The sequence below is a fragment of the Ambystoma mexicanum genome, chromosome 8 (assembly GCF_040938575.1).
Source record: "Ambystoma mexicanum isolate Mex_15411 chromosome 8, UKY_AmexF1_1, whole genome shotgun sequence".
Lineage (NCBI taxonomy): Eukaryota > Metazoa > Chordata > Amphibia > Caudata > Ambystomatidae > Ambystoma > Ambystoma mexicanum.
The window spans coordinates 1,131,129,492-1,131,145,512 of NC_090929.1; the positions used below are offsets into that span (position 1 = coordinate 1,131,129,492).

General features: G+C 47.4%; 1 protein-coding gene across 1 annotated transcript in view; it reads right to left on the bottom strand.

Moving 5' to 3' along the window:
- Positions 1-16,021, bottom strand: part of LOC138472817 (myosin heavy chain, embryonic smooth muscle isoform-like) — a 374,216-nt gene that overhangs the window by 98,588 nt on the left and 259,607 nt on the right. Inside the window, exon 5 of the mRNA XM_069611184.1 lies at positions 764-861. Coding sequence (XP_069467285.1) covers positions 764-861 — 98 coding nt within the window. The remainder of the gene's footprint in view (positions 1-763; positions 862-16,021) is intronic.

Below are 16,021 nucleotides of genomic sequence, written 5' to 3' on the forward strand. Positions count from 1 at the left end.
TCCATTGGGATCGCTACATGATGACCGCTCGATTCTCGATTTGGGATCGATTCTCTTCCAAAAATGTGGCCTCAAGCAAATTTTCAGTAAATGCACATGGCGAGAATACCTGCCTTCAATGCAATGAGGGAACAAGTTAAGATGTATTACAACTGAGGACTGGTCTAGATTAACCTTATCTAAGTTGCTGAGGAAGGTCGCTGTGTTGCCTTTTGCGTTATTAACCGTGACCTGATGGCTACGGCGCGTTAGAAATAGCCAAATAAATAAATAAAATAAATTAACATTTTATAACATGATGGCAAACTAACTTAACACCACCAATGGTAGATTTACTTTGCAGTGGACCATGAGACAATACATTCATATGCATCCTTCTGGGCGTAAGGCCATGTCAAAGGGAATCCTTCATGCATAGGTTTCTAAATGCTAAATGATAAAACCCCCAAATATTGCCCGACGTCTTGATTCCAGTACCCATCATATACTGCGAAGACCAGCATTTCAATGCAATGGGAGAGGGTGATGCAGGTTTTAGTCCAAAAGCTCAGAGCCTTTGTAACTTCCAGAGGAGAGAGAGCATTTGTTCTCTAGCCCACCGGCGGCTCTCTGCTGCCTCTAGACACACTTCCGGGTGGCTTGTATTGCAGGCCAGTATTGCAATTCGTTTGACTGTCTGACCAGGCAGGTGGTCCTGTTCACTCAGGCACTCGCTCACACTAATACAACCAAAGCGCTCCAGATTCACGTGAAAATGCCTTACTTGTTCTCTTGTTTGGAGGAACTGTTGCTTGGCAGATTCTTGTTGAAGTTTTAATTCCTTCATTTTTCTTTTATCATCCAAAATCTTCCTCTCAACAGCTAGAACATATAAAACACAGCAGAGACATGTCGGTGATATAGAAACAATGGAGAGAAAAACTGAGGTGTAGAAGTGGGCCAACAAGGTAACAGGACAGGTACACATAGGCCCAAGGAGGAAGTGGGTATGAGAGGGCCATGGTATAAGGTGTTGAAATGTTGTCAGCAGGGAAAGATCATGAAAGGGCTTCTATGGCATTCCATGACATTGAGGACCTAGAGGCTACTAGAACTTGAGAAGATGCACACTATACAAGACCCAGTCATATTACATTACCTGTCTTCCAGTACCCTAACTTCCCCTCAGTGTCACCCACCCCCTATGATCATCTTCCTTTTGTGCACGGCTGATTTACTCCCATCCCCCAAATGGGAAATTTATATAGCTCATAACTACTAGTGCATGGGGATCCCACATCTATTCTCTGTTCTCCAAAAACGACATGTCCCTCTTCCCTGGAGAGTCTGCACTTGTCTTTCCGTTCCCAAGTACCTTATTCCTGTACATTGCCACATGAAGCATGATTGTTCGTCACGCGTCCCTTAACGCCACATACTGTATCAATCAACCAGACAGTGTGTCCGAACCTGTCCCCAGTGTATAATGTATTTCCCCACCATTGCACATTAAGCATGCTTGCATTTCTCCCAAACAAAGCACACATTGCTGTGGAAACATCACTCTACACTTCCATGCCACCTCTTCTCTCTATGTTCAAAGGCAAGATCCCCCTTCGACCAATCACCATGTGCGCCAATTGCTTCCAGTCTCCTCCAAAACGTTCTCCCCCAAATCAGCACATCACCAACCCTGCAGCGTGTGCCCAAAGGTTTCCATTGCACCTATTGTCATGCCGCCGCAAAATGATTGTTTTATGGCTGTTTGTAGGAACATCAGATTGTACGTAGATGATCTGAGATCACTTTTCGGTTTGCAGCAACGGATGTATTTTTGGAGGTAGGTCAGGTTTTCTTGCCTCATGGCCCGTTGGATGGGACGTATCTGTTGCAGTGTAATGCACAAGTCCCACGTGATTCCAGTGATAGCCACAACTGATAACATGCAGTCTTAACTTTTAATGTAGCGGCTAAGCCTCTCCACCGTCTCAGAAACATGGAGGCGTGCAGTCAGAGCATTAGTATAATGAATGCTGGACAGGAACACTTACATAATATCGGTGACTGTGTAGGAACAGGTTGCAGTAGGTTGACAAAACAGATTTTGTGTCATTAAAGGACCCACAGGTTCTGCAATGCCCCTATCGGTACATTGGTAGTGGCAACTGATTCTGAATTACAAAAGGGGAGTTGTGAACAAGGACGAAGTTTTGCAAACAGGTGCTCTGAATTCTCTCATTAACCGTACACTAGTTCTACTCCATCTATACCTCCATTTCCCCCTGCTAGTGTGTATTATCTGCACTTGGCTGTCTGGAACTCTTGCAACTGTTCTCGATGTTCCACCCAGTCAATCACCCCCTGGATTGGACCAGCATACACCTGGACACCAAAGCCAAACAGCCTTACAACACCAGTCAGTGTGGAAATATAAGCAACTTGGATTCTGTTCCACTGAGAACTGAAATCATAATCACAGCTGAAAACATGAATGTCATAGCTGTAAAATGTAATCCCCAACCAAATCATACCTATGCATTAATGTATTGGATTTGATGAGATGAAGCCCACTGCATTCACTTGTCCTTTTGTGCTTAAACCAGTTTGGGTATCCCCACACAGTGTTACCAGGAGAACACTGCACGCTGTTTCACTTCAAGATGGTGTCTATGCATATGTTCCTCATGCAGACACAGTTTGAGTGCTTCCTAACACTGAATAGCTTTGCTCTCTTCCTTTATCTGTGATCTAGGCCGTATCAGATTTGTGACTCTTGCACTTTAAGTAATCTACCTTCGAGGGTGGGTCTGCTTACTCTGTGTATAGCCAGTTGTTGAAATTGAATGAATAGAAAGATTCATCCAAGTAACACTTTTGTTTATGCAGAGCAGAGATTTCAGGCAGATATTTTTTTAATGTTATTAACAGTCTTAAAAATGATCAAAGAGAGAGAGAGAGAGAGAGAGAATGAGAGAGAGAGAGAGAGAGAGAGAAAGAAAGAGAGAGATACAGAAAGGGAGAGAGAGAGAGCGAGAGAAAGAGAGAAAGAGAGAGAGAGAGGGGCTGTCTTATAAGGAACTAGGCTACTTTTAGTTTCCATAAAACCACCCAAACACTTTTGTGAATCCTAATGTGACTCTATGGTGAATGCTTTGACTGATTTGGGAGGTCTGGCTACGTAGCATTTCTATCTCCCCATTGTCCCTGTGGTTTATGTGCATCTACCTGACATTCGGCAAGGTCGTCTTTCTACCAATGCGTGGGTAAAACATTAGGCAACAAAACATGCCCCTTGGTGTTGCTATAGTTATTCTTGCATTTCATTGGTTGCTCCATTTTCCAAAATCTTGGAATCAAAAGTACATAAGTTTGAGGTTCAATAATTATTTGTTTTGGCCTAGTAGAGGGATTTGAACTACACGGATTACCCACAACTGTTTGGGACATTAGATGGGGCACTTTTACTGGGGTGCAGCAATGGAAGAAGAGATGAAATTAGACCATGCTGAATGAATTTAGACATCACGGCTCTTCAGGATTGAGAGCAATTGTGTGGCCTCACAGTCTCAACAATACAAAGATGGAGTGAGAAAGTGGACAAGTGAAACTGGTTGAACAGAAAGACACCAGGAACCATCCACTAGAGATGCAACAGATAACCTCACAGTTAGAGCTCTGCACCAGGGCCATCTTAAGCACTTTTGGGGCCCTGGGCACAGACATCTTTGGGGGCCCCCTCCACCAAACCAAAGGAATTAATGGATCGAGAATACAGTCCGCGCCGCCACCTGTTCCGCTCACAACCTGTAGGTTGATATGCTGTCTCACAGCATAATAAGCATGCTTACTCCCTTTAAGTCCTCTTACCCTCTTCATTCTTGCTCTAATCAGAATGATAAACAAGGAGCATTTGAAGATCAACATTAACAGTCTATGAAGCAGTTACTGTTCTAGTAGATACAGGATACTTTTTATCAATAACATCCAGGAAGGTATGCAGCCTGTAGTATGAATGCAGGACCGTATGTAAAAGGTACATGTAAGCCATAATAGACAAAGAACTCACATTAGCTGCCTCACAGAATGCAAAAGTGCCCATGCATGGATAAAGAACACCAATTGGAAGGAAGGAGAACACTACTCTCCGCCCTCTGCAACTAATCCAGAACAGGATTGTGAGACTTGTCCTTGGCCTCAAGCCCTGGGATCATATCTCTCCAGCTCTGAAATCTTTCCATTGGCTCCCAGTGGATGCAAGGATTAAATTAAAAACACTTTGCATTGTCCACAAGGCTTTCTGGGGCCTGGGTCCAAAATACCTTCAGCTATCCCTCTGCAAATACCACCCCTCTCGAGCTCTTCTCTCCTCTACCACCAACTCCCTCACTGTCAGTCGTTTTTCAAAGAAACAAGTTGGGGGTAGATCTCTGTCTTCGGCCGGGGCTTCCCTCTGGAAGAGCCTCCCTGCCACTCTAAAACTTGAGGAGAACCATCTCCAGTTCCGGAAGCACCTCAAGACCTTCCAATTTGCTCCTGCCTTCGCTCCCCCTCTCCCCTGCTGATCTGTTCTCTCTTGCCACCGTGCACCTGGCCACCTTCTGTCCTCCGGGCCTAGGTATCTGCTCACCCTGCCACCCGTCCGCATTGCCTCTGGGACACCCCTTGCACTGGGGTCTGTATCTGTACCCACACAGTCTCCCCCTTCCCCTTTTTCTGCCTGCACTTATCAGACCTACCCTGTCTGCTGCCTTAAACCCAGCACTTGCCACTTGCTGCCTCCACTACCACGGTTTGTTGCATTTATTATTTATTTATTATTATCAATCTGTTTCTCCTTTGCTCCACACTTTCCACTTCTCCCCCTTCCATGCACTTTTCCCCTCTCCCATGCACTTGCGGGTTCTCAGTTTCACTGAGACTTGTAAGATCGTAGTTTTGTTCTCCCGTCCCCCCCAGCCTTGTCGCGCTCTGAAACACTTGTGTACGAGCGCGATAAAAATATAATTTCAATATCAATACACATACCGTAGCATGGATAGTGGAGGAAGATTAGAAGCTACCTGGAAGGTGTGTTTATCCAGACAGACTGAGATTAGAAGTGGGGTATTGTTTTCAAATAGTGTTGCCATAGATATCAAAGGAACAAATACCTCTAGTGTGCGATATAAATATGCTCACTATTAACACAGTGAAACCATGAATAAGGCTTTTATGAAGATCATACCATGAGAAGGAAATCACTCTGAAGGGCTGACAATTTTGAAAGGTTTAGGGAGTGGCAATATTGAGAGGTTGGCAATACAAGATTAAATGAGATGCCCAGGATCACACATTGGTTGCAGGGTACAGGGGGTTAAAATGGGATTTGTGCCAACTCTGCAATTTTTTGCATTTGAACACTTTATTTTCCAGTTCTTACCATTAACTAAAACAATCTCATTTTATAAAAACGGACTTGGAAAGTACACAAATCACATTACCAAACATGACCATTTTTAAACAAAATATTATCGAAGGATGTTATGCAAAATGGGAAATGGGAATGATTCTAGCTTCATCCCCTCCATCATCAAGGGAAGTATATAAGAACCAGCATACCAATCAATGTGATTTAACAAATTGAATCTGGGGTTGTCTTTTGTATTTTAAAGCTGCGAGAGGACGTGATTCTACAGCAGTGCTCCACTTTTCACTGCGCTTCACCTTTTAGAAAAAAAGCCCAACTGCCCTTCAAAAAGCTCGTGGCCGCGCGGAGCGCGCGCGGAGTTCCGAGCTGAGTTCCAGTCTGCCCCAGAACTCTGCTGCGAGAGGACGTGATTCTACAGCAGTGCTCCACTTTTCACTGCGCTTCACCTTTTAGAAAAAAAGCCCAACTGCCCTTCAAAATGCTCGTGGCTGCGGGGAGCGCGCGCGGAGTTCCGAGCTGAGTTCCAGTCTGCCCCAGAACTCTGCTGCGAGAGGACGTGATTCTACAGCAGTGCTCCACTTTTCACTGCGCTTCACCTTTTAGAAAAAAAGCCCAACTGCCCTTCAAAAAGCTCGTGGCCGCGCGGAGCACGCGCGGAGTTCCGAGCTGAGTTCCAGTCTGCCCCAGAACTCTGCTGCGAGAGGACGTGATTCTACAGCAGTGCTCCACTTTTCACTGCGCTTCACCTTTTAGAAAAAAAGCCCAACTGCCCTTCAAAAAGCTCGTGGCCGCGCGGAGCGCGCGCGGAGTTCCGAGCTGAGTTCCAGTCTGCCCCAGTCCGCTCCGGGAGCAGAGGGCTGGGGGCTGGGGGCTGGCGGCTCCACCAAGGACTAGCGGTCTGAGGGACTGAAGTGCTACAAAGACCAAGAGGTAGGATCCCTCCTGTTTACCTGTGTCTGCTGGCGCTGGCTGTGACCCTACGAACTACAGGCAGAGTTTCTTTTTCTCAGCGCTCTGTGCTCCCTGCTGCCCCTTCTGCCCCCGGGGCTCAAGCCTCCAGGATTTCCCACTACCGTCGGTTCATAGTCGAGGTCTGTGGGACTGAAGTGCTACAAAAACCGACTACCGACTTGGTTCCCCCCTCCCCCCCATCACTTCCATCCCATTTCCTTCTTTCCATTTCCCACTTTCCCTTCTTTCCCCTGGTCTCGTCTCTTGCTCTTTCCCTTGTCCTTATCCCTCTCCTATTTTCTGCAAGCTTCCTCCTCCCCTTCCCCCTTCGCTCCTTCTCTCCCTTCTCTTCCCTCTCTTCCCCCTCTTCTCCCTCTTCCCCCCCCCCCTCTTCCTTCCTGTTCCTACCTGCGATGGAGGAAGACTTGGACCAGCGTCTCCTAAGGAGCCGCACAAAGAAAATTTTAATGACGGCGCCTCTGTTGGTGCCCAGCAGCGCCGCGGGTTCTGTCCTGTTTCGGCATCCGGTGAGAGCGTCAGCGGCCAGCAATCTGCCTTCTCAAGAAAATCTGAGTCAACCTGACACAAACCTGGGTCACGCTCACCATGGGTGCTCCAAAGAAACTTCTCTGCCTGGTAGTGATAACGACCACGGACAGAATCCATCTTTCGACCTGATGGGCCAAAGCAATGTACCTGTACTACCTACTTTTGGCCCGCCCATGGAACCACGGACCTCTCTGACTTTACAGGCTTTTAAAGACAGAGCTCTTGGAGGCCGACTGGGCCGGTGGCAATCTTTGGATACTGAACCTACCACGGCCCACCCCCGCACCGCCTCGGCGAGTGACCAGCCCTGTGCGGGGACCGGAGGGCCCCTGTCAGGGGTCTGGGGGCGGGCCCAGCTGCAAGTGAAGTGTTATGCGACCCTCAACTTCTTCCAAATCTGCCGGCTCGGCCGGCAACCAACTTCCAAAAAAGTTCAAGTGTCTCCGACCTGTCTCAGCAGCAACAAGTCGCCCAACGGTCACTCCACCTGTCCACCAACCTTCCAGCTCAGGCCCCGCTCCCCATTTTACAGGCCATCCCGGATGTTCAGACCATTACGGCCTTGATTCACCCGGCTGCGCCGGGTAGCTGGGGCCCTTTCTACCGCGGCGGTGATGGGCTTTTGGAGAACCCAACGGCCTCTGCCACCCCGGTCAAGACAATCCAGCAACCCGCACCGGACGCTTTCACGCCACCAGGGATGGGTGTGGCGCCAGCCCCTCCCGACAACATCCCAGACACCGGGGAATCAAGGTCGTCTGACATTCTGTCCCCAGACGTGCATAATCATCCAACTTCCTCGAATCCCCTCCTGGAGGAGCTTAGCGAGACAGATTCTGACCCTTGCTCTGCAACCTCAGATAAGGGCAGCCGTAAATTGATAACCCACCCAAAGAAAAAAAGACCTATTTTCAAAAAAAATGGCAACTCTGCATCCAAGTCCATAGAATCACTGTTTATAGTCAAACCTATAGCCGCCTCTAGACAGCCTAAAAAGGCTGTGCCGCAACAAGGCCAGAAGAAGAAGACCCACACTAAAGCTACTTTACCTATTCCACTTCTGTCGAACGCTTTGCTGAATTTCTTTCAGACGCAAGGCAAAAGGAAACTCTCCAATGACTCAGAACTTTCGGATGTGGAAATCCTTGAAGCCCTGGATGAGACGCTTCAGGCGTCTAAGTCTAAGAAAATCTCCACTCTCGGCAACCCCCAGGGCACGCTACCCGGGCAAGTCCCGGCTCCAACTACACCGCCCCTTGGTCCACCATCAAATTTCCCCCCGCGGTCTGATTTAGAACTCGTCCATCCGGACACCTTGACCCCAACGGTACCTGAAGCCGTCCTACCGAATGCATCGGCGCTAGCCACGCCAAGACGGCAGGTCTCAGCTTCAAGTCCACCAGAGCTTGGTCAGGTGAAGGTTCCATCGCCACCGCTTCCAAGGCCAGCGGTCACTACAACGATCGACCCATTAACCAACAAAAGGGCCTCATACCAGCCTCTTTCAGACATCTTTGACTTGCTGCACCCCAAAGTGGGTCCACAAAGAGAAAGGTCGCCTCAACCCTGGACAAAGAACCATCTGACGACCTCGTTGACTGTTGCGAGGCACCAAGACGCCCTGACGCAGCTATCTCAAACAAGGGACCTAAATCTGAAGTCCTTTAGTACGTCTGACCCTGGAGAGTGCAATAACAGGCGCAGACACTCACTGGCGAACCCGGTGGCTCCAGGACCAAGGGACTCGACAGCAAGTGGAAGATCTGATCTCTCCACAGCATCTCAGAAAGACTTACCTAACACCAGAAAAGATCTGACAACAATAATGTCGGCAATTACCATCTCTATGGCCCCCTTCTGCAAGCTGTATGAAACGCTAAGTGATGTTTCCAAAGACAACATGGCCATCTTAGCAAGCATACAGTCGAAGTTAACCTTCTTAGAAGGCTATATAACAGCTATCGACTTAAAGTACGAATCCCTACCCTTAACAAAAGAGACGGTAGCCTCGGCTCGGGAGCGGTCTGCGGCTTCGTCATCAACACAAGGCTCTCTACCACCACTGACAAAGCACAAATCTACACAGACGACTCAGGCAAAATATCTAAACGAAATTGCTCCAGTGTTCCTACACAAAGCAAAAGTGTCGCAAACATCCAACCTGTCGACTCCGATTTTAAATCTGGCCATGGGAAGTTGCCCGGGTTCGATCCATCCCCTGTCTAAAGGAAAGAAAATCCTGAAATTAACCGGGATCGATCAACCAATCCCATCAGTCGACAAACTAAATGAACGTAGCCCCTCACGGGAGGACTTGCCTTTCAACCCCAGAGTTCCAGGATGCACGGCTGAAAAAGTCACATGCTCGGGCTCCGTGATGGACCTCACCCAGTCTCCTACACCGATAGCATACTGTTTGACCTCAGGCATACAATCATCCACGTCGCCTGGCAAGGGGCATCCCGCTCCTGCGAATGACCCTATTTCCTGTGAGACTAACTTGAATTCCAGAGCGGCTCCTCTCTCTAGTCGGAGGGAGGCTCCTGAGCCGATCAAAACGACGCAGATCCGACACACTGAAGCTCCATCAAGACACTCGACGGATTCTCAAAGCAGACCCAGGACGAGAACTCACTCAGCCAGGTTGTCACCGCAGGAGACGCGGACATCCAGAAGCGCAACAGACAAACATACTATCTGCACAAGGGGTAACTCTACCCGTCTCTTCAAAATAGAGCAACTTTCCAGCAAAGATAAGTACATCATCTTGAATAGAAAAACTGTGTTAAAAATTACATCAACTACACCCTCGCTATGCAAACTAAATTCGGATGATTTTAAGAGGGTGGAGCCTTATCACAGAGATAATAAAGCCAAAGCATACCTACACATTTATTCTTCCGCAACTCAAGATATAGGCCCACTAGCTAGCGATGAACTTAAAGCGCAAGGCCTCCTACTGTCTGAATTAAAGACTCCGGCCCTTAAGAATAATACCCAGGACCGACAATCTACAAAAGGAAGACCGGGTGTCCACAGTCCATCCCAACGGCATACCGATCGAAGAGATATATTGAAGGCACACTTTTTCTATCCATCACGAACCCGGAAGTCGAGGCAAGATTCACCTGAACGCCCCACAAGACCCGCCGGGGGCTCTCCGGACCCACCTCGAGGGCCATCACAATTCTCCAAACGGTCGAACGACACTCACGGCCAAGCCAGACAGCGTCTACGGCATTCCTCAAACCAGCGACTCCGCACGGCGCAAAGAAAGCTAAGCTGGCGAGATCAATCTCCACGAAGAGATCATGCACCTCACAGATCGGGTGAGCAACCTAAACTACCACCGTCGCCAGTTCCGAGAAAATCTGCTCCTCACACTGGCCCTTGGGACTGGATAAAAGGGGCTCTTTCATCACACCGCCTCAGATAGCAATTACCCAAAGAAGCCGACGTCCAACTATGTGATAAACTCTTGTCATTGGCCTCCTGGAATACCAGAGGTCATGCCCATCTGACTGACCCTAATACCTTCGACCTGGGACACTTTGACATCTTCTGTTTGCAAGAAACTTGGCTCCAGGATACACCCTCTATGGATGGGTATGACATTGTGATCTCGCCGGCGACAAAAGGGCTGTTAGGCCGTCCCTCAGCAGGTCTGCTCGTTGGTGTACGGTCAGATCAAAATCTAAAAATGCTCAGAACCACAGCTAGATCATATGGGGTATTGCCAGTCCTAATTGAATGGAACCCTGCTTCGGAACCTTTAAATCGTCGGTCAAAGAAGCTCTCATCTCCGCCACTCGCTTTGATCACTACATACTGGAACCCGCAAAGAACCACAACGCAACTCTTCTGCCAAACGATGGCGGAGGTCATTGATGAGATCCTTATTGAATGGAATACTCCCTTCATACTGGTATGCGGTGACCTTAATGCGAAGTGCAGCCAGCAGAAGACAGCCCCTAAAAGATCAACCGAGGCAACAGAAGCAGAGCATAGAGGACAAGCATGGATGACCCTCATGGCATCCCGGAACTTACACAACGTTGCCTGGATCCGTGAAAGGCAGACCCATCTCCCGACCTGGGAGAGGGGCCGGTCGACAGCCACTTTGGACTATATTTTTGCATCACAAGCCCTGTGTGCTGCAATTCAAGACTTCAAGGTGGTTAAAACGGCCGCCAGCGATCATAACATGCTCACCACTTCTTGGAGCTCTTCAGCGAGGAATTCAACCTATTATTCACCATCGGTTGAAACAAATCCCCAACAATCACGCCTGCGACTGAGTCTGGCCAATATTAGAGCTATCACCGATCAATACGTGGCTGAATTTGGGACTGATCAACCTTCCATGCCATCGACCAGGCCGGACTACCTTCCCATGCTCCTAAAGTACAGGCATCATCCGGCAGCGGGCCTAGCTATCCCCAAATCTGGCATCCACCAGTATGACATGGAAACTGCGAGGAGGAAAAACGGCTTGAGAACTCTCAGAAGACATGCAAAGGCCACCAATACTGTAGAGGCATGGGATCGCTGGAGAATTGAAAAAAAAGCCTACAAATCATGGATCAGGGCACGTCGTGCCGTTTTATACCAACAGGACGCAGAATCAATGATGAAAGTCCTAAATGCAAAAAAAACGGCAGACGTTTGGGACTTGGTAAATGCTTCGCAAGGATCCACAACCTACAACATGAGCAACTCTGTTCCGGAACAAGTTTGGGTCTCGTTTTTCACTGATCTATTTGCCAGTCCAACCCAGGATATGATCCCGCCGTTTGACACCACCGGAGCACCCTGGATCGATCTTTCTCCAATATCAGGCATAAGTACAGCCATCCAAAAGTTAAAATCATCCAGAGCCCCAGGCCCGGACGGCCTGTCCAACATAGATCTAAAAAAGCACCATGTGGAATGGGCTGCCTTTATGTGCATTCTGTTTGACCACTGCAGATCTACCAGACAGATCCCATCATCATGGTGTAAAGCAACCATCATACCTATCTTCAAACGTGGAAGCAGAGAAGCACCGGAAAACTATCGCCCGATTGCCTTATTGGACATAATGGGAAAATTATTTGCCACTCTCCTTTTAGACCACTTCCACCGCTGGGAGAAAGTAGCTCCCTGCAGCGATCCCTACCAACTAGGCTTCAAGAAAAATGGTAGCACCACATTGAACATCTTCATACTTACAATTCTAAAAGCCAAAATAAAGCAAGGAGCCCCTGCGGTGTATGCGGCTTTTATCGACCTTTCTCAGGCTTTCGACAAAGTGGATCGACCTAGATTATGGAGAAAGCTGGAAACCTGGAAGTGTCCTCCGGCGATATTACACCCTATAATAGCCTTGCATACCAACACCTCCCTCAACGTTCGTCTAAACAAACAGGGGGCCTTGTCCAGAAATATTCAGGTGTATAGAGGTGTTAAACAAGGCTGTCCTCTGGCCCCGGCACTTTTCGTGGCCTTTTTGGGGGACTACAAAGATTCGGAAGTGCTGGTTCGATGTTTCCCCCCGAAGTTTGGCAATCTTCCCCTGTCCCGCCTCCTATACGCCGATGATATGATCCTGTTTGATCAAACTCCGATCGGCCTCCAAAGGCAGCTGGACAATTTGGCAACCTATATGACCACCAACAATCTCCAAATAAACCAGACCAAAACCAAAATTATGATCCTGTCCTCTTCACGCCACCAGCCGAAAACCACTTGGTCTTGGTCAGTGTGCGAAACCAGAATTGAAGTGGTCCAACAATTTAAATATCTAGGTGTGCTCTTAGACGGGTCGGCATATGAAATCAAAATGCAGCAACATCTCTGGACCAAAACAAAACAACTGACCTCCCAATTACGAGCACTTGACAGGAAATTTGGCAAATTTTCACTAATGCCGGCCATCAATTTCTATAAGGGCAAAATGGTGCCCTCTCTGACCTACGGCATGGATGCCATGTTCACTGTACCTCCCCAACTATGGCGGAAACTCGAGGCCTACATATGGAAGTCCCTTTTAGGTCTGCCGAATGCGATTCCCATAGAAGCGATCAGACGAGAGTTGGGCCTTTTGTCTCTAAGCGCCACCGTCAGCGGGGCTGCACTTGCCCTATTCAGGAAAACCCTAATTAAAGACAGCCTGCCAATCTTCAAAATAATTGGGCAGGAACTTGAATCAACCACTACTAAGTCGGTCCAAAAGTGGGTTTCTCTGCAAAAAACCAAACTGGAAGCCCTGCAATGCTCACTCAATGATTTAATAACGAACCCGCAAAGAGTAAGTGAAAAACTAAAATTGGAGGACTGGATCACCACCATGGACAAAGCAGCTTCCACCAAGTGCTTAAACCATTTACCTCCAACCTATAATAAATTGAATCTTCCCATGATGTACTGTCTGCGATTTCCAGATAAAAAACTGCGCTCAACTTTCTTAAGGGCTCGCTTAAATCTGCTCCACACCCGTGAAATCTTAGGAAGAAGACTGCAGGCCAGTTCAATTACATGCAGATTGTGTGAAGACCCTGGCTCGGTGGAGAACATCCGCCACCTGCTCTTAAACTGCCCGGCTTTGAACGACATTCGCGCCCCATTTTTGACTCCGCTTTGGCATGATTCGGTCTTGATCGAGGAGCACACGTGGTGGTGCCGTTTAATATCTGGCGAGAAGCCTCGATGGGCGGTAGCCACGGCCAAAATATTGGAAGCAGCCTTCATTAAAATCGGCGGCTTAGCTAGTGATCTGCCGACCATGGCTGTCTAACTGTTTTTTCTTTTTTTTTTGTGCAACTCTGAAAACTTCTGTGAAGTTTAGTCGCTGAGTTTTACCTTGGCGAACTTTTCTCTTGATTTTCTTTTTGATTTACATCTACTGTATTCATCAACTTCTTGTAAAAATCAATTTTTCCTTTGATTGCACACAAGTAAATAAATAAATAAATTTTAAAGCTTAAATACTTCCAAAAGTAATGGCTTGCGACATTTTCATTTATAAAGGTGAATAAAAACTTTGACTTTTACCAAAAAGCAAACAATTTTTTTTGTCAAACAAGCAGACCTTAAAATATGCTTGCCTGAGGCCTGCAACATATGGTCCGCTCTCTTCTGTCTACCAACTTTCCACCCAAATAGCCTACATACGAAGAAAGATCAAGTAATGGGCTAAACGATACAAGCAGCATGCAAGAAGGCACACCTCACAGAAGAAAGCATAGAAATGTAAGATATATTAGATGATTTGACCAGGATCACTGTATCGTCTGCTGGAAAATCCAGGATACAAGCATGAACGATTTAGTTCCATAGTCTTGAATTTGGATACTTAGTCACCTCTTGGACCAACAGTTTATCCCATCGTTGGAGGCAATTGCCTTCGTTTTGCAACACCCCATCTGTACAAACCAATTTCTAGACCTTCACCATACGGATGATATGTTAGTTTTTATAGCGACCCTTATCTGGTGCAGGTGCATTGCTGATAATAGCAGATGATGTTCTGCAATACCAAGTACAAGTGCAGGCAGGTTTATAAACTTCAGACATAGGAATGGCTCAGCCAGCCTTGCTGGAATGTGATATTCTAATTTTGCATATGAACACATATCTCTGCAATGGGTACTTCACACACTGAGCTAACTTCTGAACCATTGTGGCACTTTATCAATATGCATTTTACCGTTGCTTATTGCACATGATCAACAAAATTCCCACAGGAAGGAAAGATGCTACAGAGTTGTGCCGTCAGGAACACACAACCTATGTTTACCACAGGGAACACAGAAAGCAATACATGATGAATTGATAAGGCAGAATGTACTTATCAAAATAGGCAATGGGTTTAGAGCCTCAGCAGCACCCCATAAAATATCCGGACGTGTGCTATTTAAGACTGGTGAACAATGCAATCTTACTTCTTCAGATCAGCTAGTCTTGTGGGGCTCCCAGGGTGGGGGCCCTGGGCAAGTGCCCCTTTTGCCCTCCCATAAAGACGTCTCCGCTCTGCACCAAATAAATGGAGAGGGAACAGGTGCGCCAAGCATACAAGACTTTGTGTTAGAGCATCCCCTCTCTGTTACCAGTAGGGACCCTGCACACTTCCCTCCTCAATGCTCAATAGGAACAGGTACAATCCGGAACAATACTTCATATAGTACATGGAAACATAATCACAATCCTCCAAGAATCTTGACTACTTCATTAGACTACCACTCGTTGGGCACCTGCTGATCTGTGGATCCACATGCACAACATGGAGTCAGTTCAGAATGTCTCCAAGAAATCTACCAATAAGAGCAAGAAGTTAAAAATATGCCAAACCCCCTTCTCATTATCCGTCTTTTCCTTCGACCTACCCATTTCTATTGACTAAATATCTTGCAACCATACACTTCACTCACCCACCCAACGACCCAGCAGATCTAGTGCAATCAGTTGACTGAAACCCTACTCTTCCTCTATCAACAGCCACTCTCACACTCTCTCATTCGATGTCCCTCGATACAGGACCTGCTCTTACAGTACAGCTAACGGGCACCTGTCTATACCCATCACAAGGAACAGAATGTTCATATCAGTATACAGGTAACAGGCACTTCCGACCTGCACCCACCAAGACTACAGGTTTATTTCCTCATCTGCCTTTCCCACTATCCTACTAACACCCCTCATCCGATGTTTTTTACAGAGCCATGCGCAGCAAGGCCAATATTATTGGCTGATGGGGGCAGTGGTGTAACTTTGCTGAATATGTTGGGGGGGGCATGACATCTGAAGAAAAGGTGCCCCAGCCAAATGAATGGGGCAAAATGGTGTGCCATGAAAGTTGGGGGGGGGGACAAAAACCCAGTCCCCCCCTTAAATTACGCCCATGGATGGGGGCTACATATGACCACTTTACTCAACTTTATGAATCAAATCAACTCTCGGCCGTCCCTCACCGAACCTAGCTTTTTAAACTGCAGCTATTAGGAAGGATATGTGTGGCAGCGTTATGAGCCGCTTGAATGTTACTGGAAAGCTAAGAGTAGACCAATAGCCGCCCAGGAATGCAGAAATATGCAGAACACTCATTGGACATTGAAGACCAATGCGCTTGATGCAGGAAAAGAAAACGTTCTTAGACTT